At 40.7% G+C, this 22,400-nt stretch overlaps 1 protein-coding gene across 1 annotated transcript; it reads right to left on the bottom strand.

Moving 5' to 3' along the window:
• Positions 1–778: 778 nt before the first annotated feature.
• On the bottom strand, positions 779–22,157 carry SERINC3 (serine incorporator 3). The gene is made up of 10 exons (XM_019458394.2): positions 22,000–22,157; positions 16,282–16,443; positions 15,479–15,672; positions 13,808–13,887; positions 13,008–13,145; positions 10,260–10,429; positions 9,386–9,476; positions 8,399–8,579; positions 4,118–4,345; positions 779–3,496 (listed from the first exon to the last, which is right to left on the bottom strand). The coding sequence occupies exons 1-10, from the start codon at positions 22,036–22,038 to the stop codon at positions 3,358–3,360; spliced, it is 1,422 nt and encodes a 473-aa protein (XP_019313939.1). The 5' UTR covers positions 22,039–22,157; the 3' UTR covers positions 779–3,357.
• Positions 22,158–22,400: the final 243 nt, after the last annotated feature.

The following is a 22,400-nucleotide window of genomic DNA, read 5'->3' as shown; positions in this document are numbered from 1 at the left end:
AAGTTTTGTGATTCACGGTACATGGCGGCTTGGGCAGAGCCTCCCTCCGCGTCAGATAGGGAGAGGCCCTGTGGCAACACCATGCACCTGTAGACTTGGGGCTGGCCACCTCCGAAGATCGTGCGCACTTAGAAGACCCCAGCATATACAGAGAATGGTGCTCACTGCACATAATGGTAGAGACGACATGCAAATGTTTCAGTTCTTAAGGCCCAGCTGTACTTTCTGGAGGGGGCTCAGATTCTTCCAGGGATAGCTAACAGTTCCTGGTGCCAGTAAGCGCTGGGCATCCATTACGTTAAGTGTTTCACATAGATAACTTCATTTAACCTTTAAGCGTACTTAATTAAGTAATAGTACTGCCAGGTACAGAGAAGGAGGTACAGAGGGAGGGAAACGAGGTACAGAGAAGTTAAGCAGCTTGCCCAAGGACACACAGCAAGTCAAGTAGTGGAGCTGGGTTTCAAAACCAGGTAGTCAGACTGGAGCCCAGTTTCTCTTGATGGTTAGAGCCAGGCCGTGCGTGCCTTTTACTGTCTGATCCGATGATTCGAAATACTCTCCTGTTTCAAGTATGATCCTGGGCTTCAACATGCTGACATTATTTATGCTTATGTATAATTCAGCACTCACGTGTACAATTCACTGGAGTCTTGAGTAATACCAGGTTTCCTAGCAACAGGCCAAGTTATTCTTAGAGTACAGCCAAGCAAACAGGGATACTGCTCCCTAATTTTCAAAGGAAATTTGTTATTTCAAATTAATATCAAAGTTATCATCATGAGAAAAAATAAGAACTTTATTGGACTCTGTTACACTTATTTTACAATTTAGTATTGCTTTATTTTGCATTACATAAGGTGGGGGATGTTACACCGTCATGCTTTTGACGTTTGGGACCTTTAAAGGTCTTAATCTGGCTATCCTTGCTATTAAGGAAAAGTGGGGTGTCTGCTTTACACTGGCAAAGCAAAGGGCTAAACCTCCCCTCTTTGCCCCCCAACTCCCTTGCTACTTTATCTCTATACCTTGATATAAAGCACTCTTTTAAAACATGGTGGTTCCAACAATTCCTGGCAAGTGCTGCTTCCCTACCCCATCCCCCAACCTCCATCCCAACTGAGATGGTGCCCTTTGTGTCCTACCTGTTTAATTCTGTAAGAACACCTTAAATCTGGCCTCCGTCAGACCGTGGCTGAACACCTCTCACCTGTGAATGCTGTCTAGTCTCATTTTAGCCCACGGCCAGACCAGCAGCTACCACTGGAGTGTTTACAATGCACTGAGCACTTTGCAGAGTAACTTTACACTTTTAAACAATCTTATGTACTAGATACTATTTTTTATTCAAACGAGGAAAATGCTGAGGCTCAGACAGAGTCACACAGATAGTCACCGGCCCAAGGTCATAAAGCATAGTATGTACTCAATAAATATTAGCCGCCCAGTTTGACAGACAGAAATGGCAAAGCTGGATACAAACCCCAACAGTCTGACTTCCAAGCCTATGTTCTTAGCCATTCTTAAGGGACCAACTCCACCCTTCTGGTACAATTTGTTCCTCTTCTTGTCTCTCACCATATAAATGGAACCCCACGGACTCAGATGATTGAAACCAGCATCACTCCAGAATCTGCCTCTCCCTGTATCTAATCAATTGCCAGTTTTAAAATTTTAATTACTGAGTAGCTCAGCTGTCAATTTCTCCCCATCCTCATTTTCACTCCTCTGTTTCAAATGGTACGTGGCCTGCCCCGGTCTCATCTCTAAATGCCTTCTCTACGTGTCAGCCGCAGTGACTGAAGACCATTTGTTTACGTCACTATGAATATGCTCCCTGCTGCTCTCAGTGTAAGGTTCAAACTCTTCAGTGTGGGTTGCGAAGCCCTTCGTGACCCAATCCCTGCCTCTTCTCCCCATTCCAGCCTTACCGAATGGGTTTTCATCTCCCTGCCTTTGACGTGCAGTTCTGTCTACCCCTCGGCAATGCCAGCCCACTTCCCCAATTCTCTCTCAGCTAGCTCCTAACAATCCCTGGCCTAGATGCCACTTCTTCCAGGAAGCCTACCAGGACAACCCCCCCCCCCCCCCAATCACCCCAGGCACCTCTCCTTTGGGTTCTCCACAATTCCTCAATCACAGCACTAATCACACCATGCTGTACACCTGTCAGCTCATTTTCGCCCTCCTCTAAACTTTAAGTCCAAGATGGCAGAGCTGGTGTCTGTCACGAGTAAAGTTGTATCCTCGAACCTGACAGAGCCTGGTACGGAACAGACCGTTCTATTCTACCTCCTTGTGTGCTACCTCTCCTGAAGAAGTTTCCTGACGGTGCCTGCCTGCCTTGTCTCTCATCTATGCAAGTGTCTTATCCAGGGAAGATGATTAGTACAATTTTTGGATGAGTTCAAGCCTTTACTTACTAGCCAGACCTTACGTTTTAGAAGGGACAGGCACATTCTGCTCAATGCTTGGTAAACCCGACTGCCCATATAGGTCTAAAAAATATAGGATGGCTGCTAACTCATAAAAGCTGTAAAAAAAGGGGGGGGGGGGGGTCCTTCAAAGCTTAAGTCTCCATTTTAATCAAATAACTTTATAGTGCAAATATAATAAATTCACATGCATTTACTTTTACATACTCATATAACAAGATAAGTACATTGACCTAAAGTCGCACTGTTTTCCCAAGTGAATCTTCATTTTAACCAAACCTACAAAGCACTTATGGAAAGCACTTCTGGCAAAGCTATAATCGCGCAGCATCAATGCTGTAGTGTAAAACACGAATTGAACAAACTCAAGCTGTAGAAGCAGTAGTCACGTCAGCCACCCTGCTCTTCTGGGGAAGGACCCACACACACACTCCTCCCCAAGTACTATGATGCTACACATAGTAGGGGTTTAAGGACTGAACAGAGTGTTTGCATCACACAAGTAAAGACTTCACAGAGGAAACCCGTCATAGAAATGGTGGTTTTTGTGTTCGTTTTTTGCTTTTTAAGGATACTGCAATAGAAATATATTAACGATTGGCTTCAAATATCCAACATTTTTCTTACATTTTAAATCAAAGTTGTAGGATCCTATAGGTCTCAATAAAGAACTCTTCACAGCACAGCTGTGGTTCACTTTAAAACGCAAAATGTTCCCTTTGCGATATATCCTTACAAATAAACATAATATACATATAAATGAAAAGTTCAGATCCTGCATCAAGCATTACTCAATCTTGCCCTCTGATACAAACCTGGATATAGTCAAATTTGCAAACTGTTCACTTAATATTTTAGTTGAAGCAAAAGTAAAATAGATATGGGCTTTCAGCAAAGCAGACCTTTATGAATTCTCAGAGGCTCAGCTGAAGTCACGATTGGTGAGGACGAGTGGAGCCACAAGGGTCCAGACATAAAGGAGGAGGCAGACCCAGCTGGAGCTGATCTTGACCCACACGGCTGGCCACTTGCTGGTCATGCTCTGGAACTTTGCATCAGGACTAAGAAAACAGAAGAGAGTCAAGTAAAGGAGCCTGTTATCAGTATCTAGCAGCCCCCTGGCCAAAGCCAAGGGGGAGGCTGACGCTACTCTCTAGTAAGGTTCTAGGAGGAACTTGAGAAAGCTATTATTACTTTTTTATAAGCAGGGGACTCTGCCTCTCAAAGAGCTTTTATCTTCTTGCTAGCACGAAGAACTCTGACTACCGTATCCCCTGGGCAAAGTTCTTTAGGAACGTCTAGCTATTCTAGATATTGGCAAAAGTCTACATTGAAATGGCATCCCTCAAACTTGCCTTCTGAATCACATCATTACTTTGACCGGAATACTCTGTATGGCCACATACAGAGGTAAATTAGTGAACAAAGATGGGTCAGGCTGCTTTATGTCATGATTTTCTCTCAAGTAACTCAAGTCTGGAAGGGGTCTCCATGATTTGTTCTGTAAGAACTCCAACTGGATTTTAAATCCGATAGGAGAAAAACTCAAAGGCATTTCAGAAAAGAGCACTGAACACAACTTCATGATATGGGCAAGACAAGGGGGTTCTGGGGTCAAGCAATGGATGGATATTTTCAAGGGGGCCAAGTGGTCTTCCACCTGGTTAGTCTGTGCCTCCTACCTGTACCAACTGGTCAGGGTCATCATGATGTACAAGGAAGCCAAGGAGAGCATGAAGTGGAATAAGAAGTAGCTGTACTGCACTCCTTCTTTCTCATTGTCCACAGCCCGCCGAGGCTGTCCATCTTCTTCATCACTGCCACCATTGGTGGTTGTATCACGGAGGATCACACTGTCACTTCCTGACAAGGTCAGCTTACTTACTTGGCTATTGTTGGAAGTGCGGATGCTGGAAAGTGATCCAAAAGAAGACAAATCAGAAAGGGGCCAGGAGATGAATTGCTGCCATTGGCCTATATACACGACGGTTATTCCTGAACTACTATTTGGGGACTGAAGGCCTTCTGGAGGGCTACCTGTCATCACAAGACAGCAGGGGTGGGGGCACCTGGCTGGCTTACTCAGTAGAGCACGCGTCTCTTGATCTCGGGGTTGTGAGTTCAAGACCCACATTCAATGTAGGGATCACTTAAAAAAAAAAAGAGAGTACTTTTATCAGTTACTACTTGATGGCTTAACTGCTTAGGAGTTTCACTATGCTCTCAATGTCTGCTTCCATGACTTCACAAGTGCCTCTTCTATGCTTGGAATACACCACCCACAAACCTTCTCCCAGATAACTTATTTATCCTTCAGTTCTCTATACGCCACATCTTCTAGAAAGCCTTCCCTGACATCAGTTCATCACCAGGCTGGGTTAAAATCCCACAGCTCCTTATGCTTCCCTCTGCTGTAGCACTTACCATGCCTGTCTTTCTTGCTAGTCCTAGAACTCCTCAACAACAACGACCGTAGTCATCTCTGCGTTTCTAACAGCAGATGCTAACTGCAAGTGTGTTAAATGACTGAATAAAAAAAAAAAAGTACATACAACTAAAGGACAAGAACCACACAATCATCTCAACAGACATAGGAAGAGCATTTGACTAAAATCTAATAATGCCTTTTCCTGATAAAAACACTCAGCCTAGGAATAGAGAACTTCCTCAAACTGATAAAGGGCATCTATGAAAAACCCAGAGCAGACTAAAAGCTGTCCTGCTAAGATCAGGAACAAGACAGGTAGTCTACTGTCCCCATTTCTATTCAACGTGGTACTGGAGGTTCGAGTCAGAGTAATTAGGCAAGAAAAAGATAAAAGGCATCCTGATTGCAAAAGTAGTAAAATGATCTCTACTTGCAGATAACTTGACCTTGTACATGGAAAACCTTAAGGAATACACATACTATTAGAATCAATAAATAATCTTGCAGGACACAACATCAATATACAACAACTCTATGTCTATACATTAACAATGAACAACCTAAAAGACAAATTAAGAAGACAATCTCACCTATGGGGCATCTGGGTAGCTCAGTTGGTTAAGCGTCCAACTTCAGTTCAGGTCATGATTTCATGGCTTGTGAGTTTGAGCCCTGCATCGGGCTCTGTGCTGACGGCTCAGAGCCTGGAGCCTGCTTCAGATTCTGTGTTTCTTCTCTCTACCCCTCCCCCACTCACGCTCTCTCTCTCTCTCTCTCTCAAAAATAAACATTAAAAAAATTTTAAAATTAAAAAAAAATATCTAACTTATAACACTTAGAAATGCAAAAAAAGATGTTTAAGACTTGTATGCTAATAACTCTAAACCACTGATAAGAAACTGAAGACTTAAATGAAACATCCTATGTTATAAACTAGAAGCCTTAATAGTGTTGAGATAGTAATACTCCCCAAGTTGACGAACAGATTCAATGCAATCCTTATTTAAATCTCAATTAAACTGACAAGCTAAACCCAAAATTTACATAGAAATGCAAGGGACTCAGAATATTCAAAACAATCTTGAAAAAGAACAAATTTGGCGGGCTCACGCTTCCTGATTTCAGAACTTAGTACAAAGCTATAGTAATCAAAACCGTGTGGTACTAGCATAAGGATAGATACACAGATCAATGAAACAGAATTACAAGTCCAGAAATAAACCATTACATTTATGGTCACTGGATTTTTGACAAGGATGCCAAGACAACTCAGTGTTGGAAAGAATGGTCTTTTCAACAAAGGGTGCTGAGCCAAGTAGATACCCACACATGACGGAATGAAGCTGGACCCCTTACTCAAGTCATATATAAAAACAATAAAAAGACAAATAACCCAATTTAAGAGTGGGCAAAAGATCTAAACAGACATTTCTTCAGGATATACAAATGGCTAACAAGCACATGAAAAGAATGCTCAATATCATTAGTCACCGGGAAAACACAAATCAAAACCGTAATGGAATGCCACTTCACATCCTCTAGAATGGCTACAACAAAAAAAAGACAATTACGGTATTTTGATTAAGAACTGATGAAACTGGAAGACTCATACATTGCTGCTGGGACTGTAACATGATGTAGCCACTTTAGACAATACTTTGGCAGCCCGGCCATTCTACAACTAGGTATGTATCCTAGAAAATTTAAAGTGTACATCCACACAAAAAACTTGCACACATATGTTCATAGCAGCATTATTCATGCTAGTCCCACAGTGGAAACAACCCCAAAACGTCCATCAACTGATAAAGGATAAACAAAATGTGGTATATATGCACACAACAGAGTATTATTTCCAACAATAAAAAGGAATTAAGTACTGATATGTCATAACATGGATGAACCTTGAAGACATTATACTAAGTAAAAAAAACAGTCACAAAAGACCACATGTTTTATGATTCCATATATATGAAACATTGGAATAAGCAAATTTACAGAGACAAAAGGAGATTCATTTCTGCCAAGGACTGGAGCGGGAGGGAATAGAAAGGTGACTGCTAATGAGCATGGTTTCTTTTTGACAAAATAAAATGTTCTAAAACTGATTGTGGTGATGGTTGCACAATCCTGTGAATAGACTAAAAACCTGAGTAGTATAATTTAAAAAAGTGAATTTTATAGTATGGAAATTATATCTCAAAAGCAATACAAAACACGTTAGGCCAAAAGCAAAACAAACAAAAAAGATCAGACAATATAACAAACACATGAGCACAGCTGTGTTCCCATACAACTTTATTCGCAAGAATAGGCAGCCAGCACAAGGGCTGTAGTGTGCCAATCCGTATTTTAAGCAAGCATCAAAAAAAAAAAAAAAAAAAAAAAAAAAGATAAATCTATACAAAATGTGGAAAGCTGTCCAAATTATAACAACAAAGTTCATATCTGAGAATACTACATGTATTATATGGTACATCCCTAACTGATTTTAAGTTGTTATTTATCAAGTGATATGTATATAACTATATATAAAACTGTATATAATTCTACAGATACAAATAGATTGACAGACACTTAAGTATAAGCAAAGGGGAAAAGTGTGAACTATTATGTACCATATAATGTTAACCATGGAAGAGGTAAATTTGGAGTGAGGATACTTTCATTCTCCACTTTATACTTTTCTCACTTGTTAATTTACATAAATATATCCTTGCCCATTTTTACCTCATATTTTTAATTATTAAAATAACATATGCTATTATGCAGAAAATACCAATAAAAATGGGTAAGAAATGAATCACCTTTTATCTATACATTTGCTTATTCCAATGTTACATATATAGGAGTGCAAAGTGCTAAAATAGGTTATATCTGAGCTCTTGGATTAACTAGAGACTTTAAAATTAGCTGTAACAGAATTCTGTTGTTTTGGTTTTTTTTTTAAGTTTATTTATTTTGAGAGAGAGAGAGTCCACGTGCACGCATGGGAGTGGGGGGGTTGGAGTGAGGGAGAAAGGGCGAGGGAGAGGGTTAGGCAGAGAGAGAGAGGGACAGAAACCCAGGCAGGCTCTGCGCTGACAGTGCAGAGCCCGACTTAGGGCTCGAACCCACAAGCTGTGAGATCATGACCTGAGATCCAGAGTCGGACACTTAACTGACTTAACTGCCACCCAGGCACCTCTGTAATTGTTTATTTTTTTTTACAATGATCAGGAAATAAAGATTTTCTTACAAAAAAATATCAACCAGAGCCATTACTCTAGTTGATCTAGGGTCAGATGAAGACTTTATCCTCTAGTGAAAGAGAAGGTATCTCTATGTCAGTTTGGAAGGAATTATTTGATGAGACAATTTACTGGGCTTTAAGAAATATCCATGGCTGGGTAACTGAGGAAAGTCAAGGGCTTCCCATAAAGAAGAGTTAAATTGTTGTTTTTAATTCCTCACACTGCTTTTTGAAAAGAAAATAGCTTCTTTGCTCTATTATTAACTGTCCTAAGAATCTTGTCCCAAGTACTTTTTAACTTACCTAGAATACAAAAGGCAGAGAACAAAGCCTGTCAGCCCAATAAAATTCTCTAGATCCAGAAAATGCCCACTCTTTGAGGGCGGACCAGAGGTAGGGACTACAGCAGTTGAATTTCCAGGAGCCAAAGTTGGTGCGGTCATGTGTGTAACAATGCTGAACAGGCCAGGGTTGCAGGAACGATCTGAAAATGGAAAATTTATTATCCTTAGAACTCTTCTTGTTCCGGGAAACGATTTGAGGGATATGCTCACACATTTATTCAGTCATGATGTATAGCATGAGACTGCTATACTTAAAAGAACCTGGAAACTTAGACATATCTGTGTTGCAATCAGTGACTTAGTTTTAGAAAAAAAGATGCAACAAAATATTTGTCAAATTTCATAAATGTCAATCTTCATTTTACGGATTTTGAAGTTTACTGGCAAATCTTTTTGCGTCTATAGTTTTACAAAGGCTTTAAGCGCAAGGAATTTTTCCCTAGTTTTGTTTTTACATAGTTAAATAGGAGTACAAAAACAGTAAGTTGAGTCATCATTGGAAGGTCTGCAGTAACTGTTTTCCTTTAAAACAAGTCCGCAGAATACCCTATTGAGTGAGACACAATGCAAAGGAGATTTCTCACAGTCATTTCTTCTAGAGCCTTAACACCAAAGTGAAATTCAATTAAAAAATGCTACAGAGGGCCAAAACAATGTTGCCTTGTCCAACTCTTAACTAGTCTGACTTAGTCTAAGTTCAGGGAAAAGCTTAGACTGTATAAAGGACTGTGGTCCTTCAGGCTATTGGCTATGAACAGCTAAGAACAGACATGAAGAATAAAACTTGAAATGTAAGTATCTGCATCATAGTGAACACTGTACATTGGAGTGAACTTTTTTGTTTGTTCGCCTGTTTAATGTTTGCTCTACCTCTAGTTTTGCACCTGCCAAGAGTAATTTCCTACTTTCTTCTCATCAAATGAATGTGCTATCGACATTCCCTTACCAGGTTCATTGGACATGGCTGACCAGGTGAGGTACATGGTGTACAGGGTGATGAGAGAGGACTGCAAGAGACCAGAACGAGGCTGGTGTTCCTGTGAAATCAAAAAGAAAACAATGCCACAGGAACTGCAAGGGCTGACTTCCTAAAACCCAGTGGATTTCCCTAGGCTCCCCTGAAATACTACTAACTGAGAACCTGCTGATTCTACTTGACAGCTGAAAGATGAAAGGTAACCTGTCAGTCTGAGTTAGCCTGGAAAAGACCCGAGAAAGAGGAACCATGTACTATTGGTTCTCAAGGGATGTCATAGTCCTGGAATTCCTGTATATCCCACAGGGGCTTGATTTACTAGTCCCTTGGTGTAGGAGAATCTAAGCTTAGCTGTGCCCTAACTAGCTACCAGGTGATCCATCATCTCTCTGCAACTTCAGCTTTTTCATTTTCGAAAGGAGAGGCGATGTCGCATATTCTTTTCATATTTCTCATCTACATCTCTACGAATTTTTTAAGTATGGTTTTTAAATGGTGAAACTTGCACACTTGAGTTTTATTTTTAAATACTAAAAGCAATGATTTTCTAGTTTAATATCTTGGCTAAGGTTTCCTAAGAATCACTCACGATGTAAAGTATTTTATAAGAGCTATAAATTTTCAGGTTACCTAGGGTTTTTTTTTTTTTTTTAAATGACAGGGAAATTACTCACTCAATGGCACACTTTACAGTTACTAAGTTATAATTATAAAGACTTTATCATAATATGGGAAAATATTTAAGTACATAATCTTAAACATAAACTCACATAAAAGATTATGTCAGTTAAAGTTTAGCATTAATTAAAAATCTGTCACAGGAGGACGAAGCAGAAAACCATACCTGAATTTTTGGGTGGATGGATATCACAGAAACCACAACGCAAAGGACCAAATTAATACTAATGAAGAACTTGTTCTCCGTGCAGCCATCCGGTTTGGTGTAGTATGTATAGAATAACCCGACAAACACGACTGACAGGATGTAACAGAAGCTTGTGACGGAGAGTAAAGCTAGAAAAAGGGAAGCCAACATGAATGCTCGTGATTGTAACAAACTTTGCTAATGAAGACCAATTGTCTTCTACTCCATATAAAAATAAAGACACATTATTTTATTGTTAGGGTGGTCAACATCTTACAGGAAAATTACAGGAGACCCAAGGCTGATGTTTCAGACAGCATTAGAGGCAGCTCAATGTTAAATTCAAAAATCGACCAAGCAACTGAATTCACTTCCTAGACTACCTTACTTGATTCCATGGGTTGAAAAACCAGACATGTGATCATTCCAGCTAGAGTAAACTCCAACTGTATGCAAAATAGTGTTCATTACAAGCCTTTCTTAGGAACCTACAAAACTTCTGGGCCGTCAAACTGGCTGAGGTCCAGTAAGCTAGATGCCAGGGATGGTGTTAGCAGAAAACAATGGACAGGCATCTTTTATGATGTTTGTCCTCTGCAGCTACTGGCCACATAAGCCTGTTTCCTGTCACTGTGAGACCACATCATTGTGGGACAGTGGTATATTTGCTCTTTTTAAGTACCTAAAATAATATTCCTTTCTGTTCACATGGACAATCAACAATTAGCTGTGTAACTCTGAAAATTAGAAAACATGACAGAGTAACAGTATGCTCAGACCAACTATAGCAACATTGAGCTCAATTAACTTATACTTAATTCACAGCAGACTTATTTGAGAAAACTAGTTTCCATTTATCATAATTCCATGGATTTTGCATGTTTAAAATTAAATGATGCATATATTACTATCAAATGATAATGTATATTAAATTATTAGCATAGTTCCTAATGTTTTTCCATAAGAACATGCAAGATTTCTCTATTTTTTAGTTACTCCAAAGCATGGCAAATGCTCAGCTCATTATCAAATTCTTCTAAAGTTGAGTGAGTCCAAATGAATTATAAAAAATGGAAGTAAATAGAGGGGCACCTGGGGGGTTCAGTTGGTTAAGTGTCTGACTCTTGATCTCGACTCAGGTCATGATCTCATGATTCGTGAGACTGGTTCATGAGATTGAGGCCCGTGCTGGCCTCTGCACTGACAGCATGGAGCCCACTTGGAATTCTCTCTCTCCCTCTCTCTCAAAATAAATAAATAAACTTAAAAAAAAAAAAAAGTCTGGAAAGACATAGACTAATATGTTAACAGTGAGTATTAATTACTGAAGAGTTGGATTATGGGGGAATGTTTTCTTTTGTGATTTTTGGTTTTCCGAGTTCTTGACACAGAGCAGCTATTACTTTTTATTTTTTTAGTGTTTATTTTATTTTTGAGAGAGAGAGAGAGAGAGAGAGAGAGTGAGTGAGTGGGGGAGGGGCAGAGAGAGAGAGGGAGACACAGGATCTGTGCTGTCAGCACAGAGCCTGAAGTGGGGCTCAAACCTGTGAACTGTGAGATCATGACCTGAGCCCAAGTCAGACGCTTAACCGGCTGAGCCACCCAGGCGCCTCGCTATTACTTTTATAATGGGTGGAGGGGCAGGAGCTGGGAATCTCACAACTACTATTTTTTTTAAATGAGGTATGGCTGGGTCATTGCCCCTAGTAAGGAGAGAACTCAACTCCCACCCCATTGTTACAAGCTGTATATCCTATTTCCACCCTAGAAATTTTAAGTGCCCTTTTTCTACCAGAAAGCTTTTACAAGGGGTGTGAGTCATATTCTGAATAAAGCAGTAAGGACTGTTCACTTCTATCTGCCTGAGGGATGTGGGCAGATGACCTGTATGTATAACCCACCTGAATCCCCTGCCTATGGCAACAAGGAAATCAAAACCAAAACTACATCACTATATACAACTGTTTTTCTTTATCTAAACACATCTAGTTACATTATAAATCTCAAAATAAATGAATTGAGAGAAGCCAATGATTTATGTTATCTGTGCTTCCTCCTTCTAGTAATGTATACAATTCAAAACTGACTTGGGGCGCCTGGGTGGCTCAGTCGGTTAAGCCTCTGACTTCAGCTCGGGTCATGGTCTCAAAGTTCTTGAGTTCGAGCCCTGCGTCGGGCTCTGTGCTAACAAACAGCTCGGAGCCTGGAGCCTGCTTCAGATTCTGTATCTCTCTTTCTCTCTCTCTCCCTCCCCTGCTCATGCTCTGCCTCTCTCTGTCTCTCAAAAATAAATAAATGTTAAAAAATTAAAAAAAAAAAAAAAAAAAAAAAGAACTGACTCAACTGGAAAACTGTAATTTTTAAAAAGTCAGCTCTCATTTGGAAGTTTATACATTTAAATCAATGAAGATTTTTACTGCACATCCTATTTATTTTTTTGTTGCAAGTTTTTATTTAAATTCTAGTTATTAACATATATGGCAATATATGATAACAACATATATGGTAATTCTAGTAGTAGAATTTAGTGATTCATCATTTACATACAATACCCAGTGCTCAACACAAGTGCTCTCCTTAATGCCCATCTCCATTTAGCACATTCCCCCACCTACCTCCCCTCCAGCAACCCTCAGTTGGTTCTCTATAGTTAATAGTGTCTAACGTACATTGTGTTTAATGTAGCATAATGCAGTATGGCTCTTATAGGTGAGTTCAGATACTTACCAGCATACCAACACCTTGGATTTCCTTCTTCCATTCGATTTACCCATGATTCATTCAAAGAGTGAGCAAAGTCTACCAACAGCACTAGCTGGATGAGGATGAACAAAAAGGCCCCTACCATGCCAACAACAAACCAGGCTACAAAGCAAAAGAACAAAGGTATTCTTAACCACAGGAGTAACATTTCGGAATATCACTGTCCAACATTTTAAAACAATTTCAATTCAAGTAAGAGGTGGTAGAGAATATTCTGTCTCCAGCAGCACAGCAAAATTATTCCAAATCCAAACTCAAAGGCATTCTCTGAGAAGTGTTTTGTTGGGTTTCAGACCTTTTAAAACTTGTTCTAGCTTGTGCCAAGGGGAGCCTGGGATCTGACATTCCAAATGGTACAATAAGCATTTTCCTTTATTTTACAAGGGAAAAAAAAAAAAATCACAGTGGAAATCCACATAAGTCACTTGATGTTATGGTAAGAAAGCAGATTATGACAGGGATATGAGCACATATGAGTTCCTACAGGTCCCTATGTTGACAAGCTCTCTGATTAACTTAGTACTGCCAAGTGAGAAGGTAAGCTATATTAAGATACTGGCAAAATATGGTTCCAGCTGAGAAGTGGGCTGAATGCCTCCTGGGTTTATACAATTAATTACTATCTTAATATTAGTACTGAGTCATATAGTTGAATACCACTTCATTCAATTGCCAGTTCTGCAAAACCAGTAATGAAAATGTAGCTTAAACTCCATCATTTGTAGAGTCTGTGTATATTATAATTAACCCCCTTAGTAGCATACCTGTGGCAAAATGGCCCCCAGGGATGTAGAAAGAACCAACCATGATACCAACAATGGCAGCAATTTTGAAGAACCAAAACCTATTAAAATATAAAAAAGTGCATTTGTGAAATGTTAATTTTTGCTCTTATGCTAAGAAAAGTGAATTTCTGAAATGCAAAAATAAAGACTCAGCATTTCCAACATGATTGTCTGGGATTATCCCTTCATTTGATATGAAGCTGTTTCACTCAATCTTTCATACAATTTAAAGACAAACATTAGCCCAGAGAACAAATCATTCATAGATGTAAGAGAAAAACATATAACTTAAGAATTTCCCTACATTTAGCAATTAAAGATAGGAATTTTTCTAGAATTCTGGGGCATTCTAAACTAACAATGTTAGCTAAATATGAAGCAACTAATTATTGGATCTAGGAAAAAGTTATCGTCTAATCCTTCTTTCACAATACAGGACCTAAGTGCCTTGTGCCCACAATCACACAGTTCATCACTGGCAAAGCCAGGACCAAAGCTGGTTCATGATCTTTAAAGACTGCCTTGTATGGCAGAGTGAAAAGAATCAGGCTTTGGAGCTGGACAGACCTGAGTTTCAATCCTACCTCTAACTCTCACTGGCTCAGAAATCTCAGACACTCCAATCTCTCTGAAGTTCAGTTACTGCATCTATAAAAAGGGGATTATCATACATATAAAGTTTACAGAACTTTCAGTCTTCAAACAAGAATTATTTGAAACCGGGGCGGCTGGGTGGCTCAGTTGGTTTAAGCATCCGAATCTTGATTTCGGCTCAGGTCATGATCTTGCAGTCCAGGGTTCGAGTCCCACTTTGGGCTCTGTGCTGACAAGTGTGGGGCCTACTTGGGATTTTCTGTTTCTCTCTCTCTCTCTGCTCCTCCCCCACTTGTGCATTCTCGCTCTCTCTCAAAATAAATAAATTAAAAAAAAAAAGAATTACTTGAAACTAAGAGGAACTGGGAGCAGTCAGGAATGGAAAACGACAGATGTGTAAATCAGTGATCCAGTTTATTTTTCTGTATACTGTTTAATATATCAGGTACATTTTTCTCTTTTAACAATAAAAAGTGTATGTGGGGCGCCTGGGTGGCTCAGTCGGTTGGGCAGCTGACTTCGGCTCAGGTCATGATCTCGCGGTCTGTGAGTTCGAGCCCCACGTTGGGCTCTGTGCTGACGGCTCAGAGCCTGGGGCCTGTTTTGGATTCTGTGTCTCCCTCTCTCTCTGACCCTCCCCCGTTCATGCTCTGTCTCTCTCTGTCTCAAAAATAAATAAACGTTAAAAAAAAAAATTAAAAAAAAAAAAAAGAAAAGAAAAAAAAGTGTATGTGTCTGTGTGTGTGCAGTGCCTAGCACAGTGCGTGAACTGTTTTCACGGGTGTTTGATAAAAATCTAGGAACCTGAAACAAAGGTATTAAAAGAAAGGACAAGATTTTCCTCATCCCCTCTACCCTCTCTGTGCTACAGAGCTCCAACTGGAAACAACACTGGAACAACCTCACATGTACAATAGGTCAGAAACAGATCAAAAATATATGTGGGCCACTGATTCATACACTCTACTGCTTCCATCCGAATAGCAACATTAACTGCTCAACAGGAGGATCCACACCATAATATAGCAAGTAAATAATAAAATAAATTGTACATACCCATTGTGTACTGCTGCTCTGGGATCTTTACTTGTTTTTACTTTTAACATGAGCAGAGAGAAGACAAAGAAAAAGATGGCCAAGGCAAAGTTGATCCGATATACAGCTTTATAACCAACCAGCACGTCGCAATCTTGATCTGCCTTTATATCAGCCACCTTGATTTTAAACCCCCCTTCACAGAATCCAGGGATCTGGAAAAAGCAATTGCAATGTTATGGCAATATCCACATTTAAACGAAGATTCTATCCCATCACAAAAAAGCCTCAATTTCTAAAACTGACTACTTCAACAACTGCAAGACTGTCCTGTGGGACTTCACTTTTTGCCTTCCAATTCACTTGCAACCTTATCACCCAACAGTAGAAACAACTTGTATTTTGCAAATAAAAGTGAAGTGCTCTTTTCTTATTGATGAGGTTATCTCCCATTTTGCCACAAATTTTCATGGCAACTGACTCCTTCCACAGGTGAAGGTCGAGTCTAGGTAAATGTTTAAATCTGAAACATACATGGAAAGATCATGTTTTCGTGTCACTCTTTTAATATCTTTCTCTGAGTTGTGACATGAGACTCTGAAGATGTTCGTTCTGACGACCTTTATTTCTGGAAAAGGACTAACCCCTTCATAGTCTATGTCTTGACTATACCCAAAAGTAATTTAAAAACCCAACAATTACAATGAACTTGACTGAGTTTTACAATGGTGAAAAGTTGGGACGTTAATCACAACTAAAATTGTGCCAACTGTAAAAGTAATACAAATAACCAGCACATTAAGGCCACTGTTACTTCTCTTTACCTTCTTCAGCTGAGACTCCATCCCTTCTGTCAGCATGATACAGGACACAGCAGCGCCCAGGAAGAGAATGATGGCGTAGATGAGGCGGGTCACTGTGGAATTCTTACTATTGGGGCAGCAGCTACACAGCAGACATGACGCACCACTGCAAAGGCACGGAACCTGTGACAAGCACACCACAGCCATGTGAGACCTCTTTGAGTGGACCTCTTTGTGTCGTAAGTGTCACAGAGCAGAAGATGAGGAGGTCGGCCAGGTTTTCACAGCTTTACCTGAGACAGTTATAGCTGGGAGGAGGAAGTGATTAAAAGCACGGATTCTGGAGTCAATATTATTTCTCTCACTCTACCTCAGCTAGTTACATAAGCTTAGCTTATTTCTCCCTCTGTAAAATAGACTCAATAACAGAATCTTCCTCCCCCACACATTGCTGTATGAAATGAGTACTCAACACAGGCCTAAAACATGGAAGGAGCCCAGTATATGTTAGTTATATTCACACAGAGAGTATACTTTATTGAAAAACAGTATATATTAATACTGAGAAGAATAGGGGCGCCTGGGTGGCTCAGTCAGTTGAGCATCCGACTTCGACTCAGGTCATGATTTCACAGTTCGTGAGTTCAGGCCCCACATCGGGCTCTGTGCTGACAGCTCAGAGCCTGGAGCCTGCTTTGGGTTCCGTGTCTCCCTCTCTCTCCCATCACCACTCCCCTCCCCACCCCCCCCACACACACACAACTTGTGCTCTGCCTCTCTCTCTCAAAAATGAATAAACGTTAAAAAAAAATTTTTTTTAAATACTGAGAAAAATAAAAACCTAACTCCACTTGCTATTTAAGGAATCCTAGTTACCAAATCTGGTATTATAACATAAAGCAACATTACATGGAAATCATCATAAATAAGGTTAGCAAGAGCCATTTAGCTCCTTTCGAGAGTAACCTGGAGAGTCCTTACAGAATCACCATTTGACCCAGCAATTCCAGTCCTAAAGAGACACCCAAAAGAACCGAAACAGGTATTCAAACAAAAACCTATACACGAATGTTCAAAGCAGCACTATTTACAGTTGCCAAAAGGCAGAAACAACCCAATGTCTATCAACTGATGAATGGATACATAAAATGTGGTATATCCACACAATGGAATATCATTCAGTCATAAAAATGAACGAAGTACTGATATATGGTACGACATGGGTGAACCTAGAAAACATCATGCTAAGTGAAAGAAGCCAGACACAAAAGGTCACATACTGTGTTTCATTTATCTGAAATATCTGGAATAAATAAATCCAGAGATGGAAAGCATTAGTTTCCAGAGGCTGGATTGGGGGGGGGGGGGGGAGTGGGAGTGAAGAAATGGGGAATGACTTCTTAATGAGAATCGAGCTTCTCCTTTGGGGAAGGAAGATGTTCTACACTAGACAGATGTGATGACAGTACAACACTGTGAATGTACTAAATACCACAAAATTACACACTTTAAAATGGTTAGTTTTATATTCTGTGAATTTTACCTCAATTGAAAAAAAGAAAAGTAACCTGGATCTCTGGTGAGCATTCCAGAGGAAGGCATAATTTGAGTCATTTTTATGTAGGCTTAATTAGGAAAGTGCTTGAATTGCTTTCACAGGTGACATTAAGTCACATCACAAGGGCAGGCTAAAGTCAGAATCATCAGCAGAAGCAGGAGATGTAAATTGTAGAGGATGCAGGGCGCCTGGGTGGCTCAGTCGGTTAAGCGTCCAACTTCGACTCAGGTCATGATCTCATGGCTCGTGAGTTCGAGCCCCGCGTCGGGCTCTATGCTGACAGCTCAGAGCCTGGAGCCTGTTTCAGATTCTGTGTCTCCCTCTCTCTCTCTCTGACCCTCCCCCGTTCATGCTCTGACTCTGTCTCAAAAGTAAATAAACGTTAAAAAAAAAAAAATTGTAGAGGATGCTGGTCTCACAGTATGGTCCCAGTCTTTACTTTTTATGGATGGTACCTTGCGTGGCCTTTATCATGGTTTTGTGTGATCCAGAGCAAGACGTTAAGCTTCTTAAAAGCCCAGTTTTCTCATCTGTAAAAATGGGCATTAACACCACCTACCCAAACAGTTACTGTGTGAAGAATGAGCTAGTATCAGGAATATCCAGCAAGTAGCATAATGCCTGACACAGCAGGGGCTCAATATTATCACGGTAGCCATTAACATTTGTTACCACAACAACCATGGGAAATTGATCACCCATATTCAGTATCCAATTCTTAACTATAATCTGGGCCAAAAGACCCAGAGGTCTGTAGCTAGCCAGCGACTGGAACAGAGGTTTTACAGTCAACAACGACACTAATCGCTTCAGGTTTATTTTGTCTGCATCCACACACTCCTGACTCTCTGTAGTTATTTATTTTCTGGCCCATAAAATAATCTCATAATAACTGCCTACTGTTTGTTATGGGTTGAACTGTGTCAAATTAGTATGTCGAAGTCCTGATCCCCAGTACTGGAGAATGTGACCTAATTTGGAAACAGAGTCACTGCAGATGTAATTAGCTAAAATGATGTTATGCTGGAGAAGAGTGGGCACCTAATTAAACATGATTAGTGTCATAAAAAGGAGAATTTGAGCGCAGACATGCAGCATGGGAAGAATACCAACTGAAGACGAAGGGAGAGATCTACAAGCCAAGGAATAACAAAGACTGATACAAACCACCCGGAGCTGGGAAAAAGGCATGGAATAGATTCTCTCTCATCACCCTCAGAAGGAGCCAACCCTGTCGACACCTTAATCTCAGACTTCTAGCCTCCAGGAACAGAGAGACAATAAATTTCTGTTGCTTAAGCCGCCTAGTTTGTGGTATTTTGTTATCGAGCCCTAGCAAACTAACATACCTACTTACTTGTTTATAAGTATCAGGAGACTTTAAGTACCTTTAGGAGGGACTACCTACTGTTTATGTCTCCTGTATCTTTACACAGTAGGTACTCAATCTGTGGAACAAAGCTGTCCTACTGTTATTATCATTTCCCTATCTCATATATGACAACTCTATTCTTCCTGGTACTCAGGCCAAAAACCGTGGAGTCATCCTTGATGCCTTCTTTTTTTTCCAAAACCATCACCCAATCTGTGAGCACATCAGCTTTATCCTCAGAATATATATCCAGAATCTTTTTTTTTTTTTTTTTAGTTTTTATTTATTTATTTTGATAGAGAGAGAGAGAGAGAGAGAGAGAGAGAGAGAATATCCCAAGCAGGCTCTGCACTGTCAGCACAGAGCCCAACGCAGGGCTGAAACTCATGAACCGGAACTCATGAACCGTGAGATCATGACCTGAGCTGAATTGAGGGTCAGACGCTTAACCGATGGAGCCACCCAGGTGCCCCTATATCCAGAATCTGATCACTTCTTAGCATCCTTAACTATCATGTTGGTCTGAGCCACTACTATCATCACTCACCTGGATTAATTGCAATGGCTCCTGTCTCACTGCTGAAGCGACCCATTCAGAAGCCAGAGTTGGTATAGGTTATTTTAAGATGAAGACATTTGAGATTCAACAGACACAGGAAAAAGCCTTCTTGGAGCTTTCTTCATCTAACTAAAAGCAGCAACTTCTGGGATATGAAGCTGCCATAAACTCTCTCTCCAAGAGTTTTATGGCCATGAAGAAGACAAAAGACCTCTGCACCTACACAAACAAGTATTATCACAAACTTCCTTATCTCCTGTTTGTTCTAAAAACCGACCTGTCTTCTCTAAAGAAACCTATCCTATGAAAGCCCTTTTCTTCTCCCCTATTAAGTTAGGTATATAATAAGCCATATTTTGTAACTACCCTTTTGGGTTATTAATCACTGAATGATGAAAAACATCCTGTGTATATGTGTGTTGCATGTGTACATAGCTCTTTTTTCTTGTGCTAATCTGTCTTTTGTCAGTTTAATTCACAGACCCCCAACCACTAACCTCACAGAGGATGCAAAGAACGTTTTTTCTCCTTTACATTGCTCTCCTCTTTCTTTTCTACCATCTGTTCTCCACACAACCACCTTGTTAAAACACAGATCAGATCCCATCATTCCTCTTTTCTATAATGGATCCCTCTGTCACTTTAAGAGTAAAAGCCAAAGTCCTTAAATTATCCCACAAGACCAAACAATGGGTTATCTACAGGATTTAGCTGGCTCCCTGCTACCTTTCTGACTTTATTTCCTATTATTCTTCCCTTCCCTCATTCCATTCTCTGGTACACTGCACTTCTTGTTATTCCTGTTGAACAAAAGGGATTAATAAAATATAAAAGCAATTTATAGAGAGAAATGCTTTGATGGCATCAATTCAAATCTTAACTTTACAACAAAGCCAAAATGTGTTGCATGTTGTTAGGATTAAAAAAAAAAAAAAAAAAAAAAGACATCTTTGTTTCAAATTACAAATCACTCCTTAATTAATTACCTTCTTAACTATATTTCTTCCTAAATCTATTTTGCAAATAGCCTGACCCACTAGTGGATCATAAAATTCAACCAGGATTTGTTTTAATGTGAAAGAAAAATTGTACAGCAGATGGTAAAGGTAAAATTTATTTCATGAAACTTGGGTCTAATTGGGCATATTAAATCGACTACATAAAATTTATTTCTTATTTTGGGTCAAGGTCAAAAAATTGGAAGACCGCTGCTCTCAAGGAACCTGCAAATGACTAAACACCCTTCCGATTTAAGGTCAACAGCCTTAAAGAATGGAAGGGCGCCAGGTTGGCTCAGTCAGAGGAGCATGTGACTCTTGATTTCAGGGTTGTGAGAGGGAGCCCTACTAGGTGTAAAGATTACTTAAAATCTTAAAAAAAAATGGAATATACACTTTGTCCCTAAGAAATGGTAGTATAATGAGTTGAGATTGAGTCCTTGATCAACAAAATCAGCTGGGAAGTTATGAAACAAAAAAATGATTTTAAAGAATCATGATCCTCAGGGTCAAGTATATGAGGAAACTCACCATATTCTTGTCCCTAGATCCTAAAATTTCCTTTTTAAAATAGGCCGTTTACAACCTACAAAGTGATTCAACCCAATTTATTCACTTTATCCTCACAGCAGCTCTCGAGGTGAGGAACGCTGGAGTGATTATCCTCATGTTACAGGAAGCCAGAGATAAATGCCTCGGACAAGGTCTCAAAATGTTCACGCCATGGCTTCCAATTTTGAATAATAATCCACCAGGCTTTCTTTCCTTTGCACCAGAACTGCATACAGGCCTTGGTTAAAATCCCAGCTCTGCCACATACTCTGTAGCATTGGCAAATCCATGCTATGGGATAAATATATCGTTTAAGCCACCCAAAATTAAACGACGCCACCTTATGAAGGTACTTCGAAAAGAAGCAGAGCGCCCTCGCCCCGGAACTGTCATTCCGCGGTTCGGGTCCCAGCTCCAGAGGAACCCAGAGGCCTGAAGGCTCAGGGGGCGGGGCAATCGAAATTGTAAACAATGACGGCCTGGCCTCCTACGTTCCCCCTACAAACCCGGAAGGCGAGCCGCGTGATCCCAATCTCCAGGGGCAATCACGGATTTTGATTTGGGCCCCCGGATACTCTCTGCAGCCCAGGGCCTGTGCCCCTCCACCGCCGGCCAAGGACCGACAGAGTCTGGGCCTGGGACTCCCTGTTGCCCTCCCCCAAACTACACGTCCAACGGAGAGATCAGACCCTGGACTCACCCAGCTGGCGAGGGAGAAGACGCCCAGCACAGCCCCCATGGTGACGCCTGGTGATGGAAGCGGCCGGTCGGTAGGCTTCTAGCGCGGTGGTAACTGCCAGTCGAGGCGTCTCCCCAGAAACGCGACGTTTTCTCAGGCCGGAAACGCGCGAGTTGCGTCATTGCGCGACCCCGCCCACCGCCCTCAGGCGCTGCTGCCCGAGAGAGCCTCTGTCATTGGTAGAGGGAGAAGGCGGAGCTAAATCGACCTGGCCGTATACGGGAGGCGGGGCTAAACCAAGCCAGAGGGGAGGGAGGAGGCGGGGCTAACCCGGCCGGCGGTGAGGGAGGAGGCGGGGCTAAACCGGCCTGGAGCTGAGGGAGAAGGCGGGGTTAACGCCGCCTGGCGCTGAGGTGGGAGAT

This window comes from Panthera pardus, unplaced genomic scaffold (genome assembly GCF_024362965.1).
Source record: "Panthera pardus isolate Hobbes unplaced genomic scaffold, ASM2436296v1 HiC_scaffold_25, whole genome shotgun sequence".
NCBI classification, from domain to species: Eukaryota; Metazoa; Chordata; class Mammalia; order Carnivora; family Felidae; genus Panthera; species Panthera pardus.
Note: the sequence above shows the minus strand (reverse complement) of the source record. Positions and strands in the feature narration are given on the sequence as shown.

Bases quoted from the DNA above. Each gene is read 5' to 3' on its own strand.
- SERINC3 (XM_019458394.2), bottom strand. From the start codon at position 22,038: ATGGGGGCTGTGCTGGGCGTCTTCTCCCTCGCCAGCTGG. The intron at 16,444-21,999 runs GTGAGTCCAGGG...TGCTTGTCACAG, and splicing joins TCTTCTCCCTCGCCAGCTGG to GTTCCGTGCCTTTGCAGTGG. The intron at 10,430-13,007 runs GTAAGTATCTGA...CCCTTTTTCTAG, and splicing joins TCCAAGGTGTTGGTATGCTG to CTTTACTCTCCGTCACAAGC.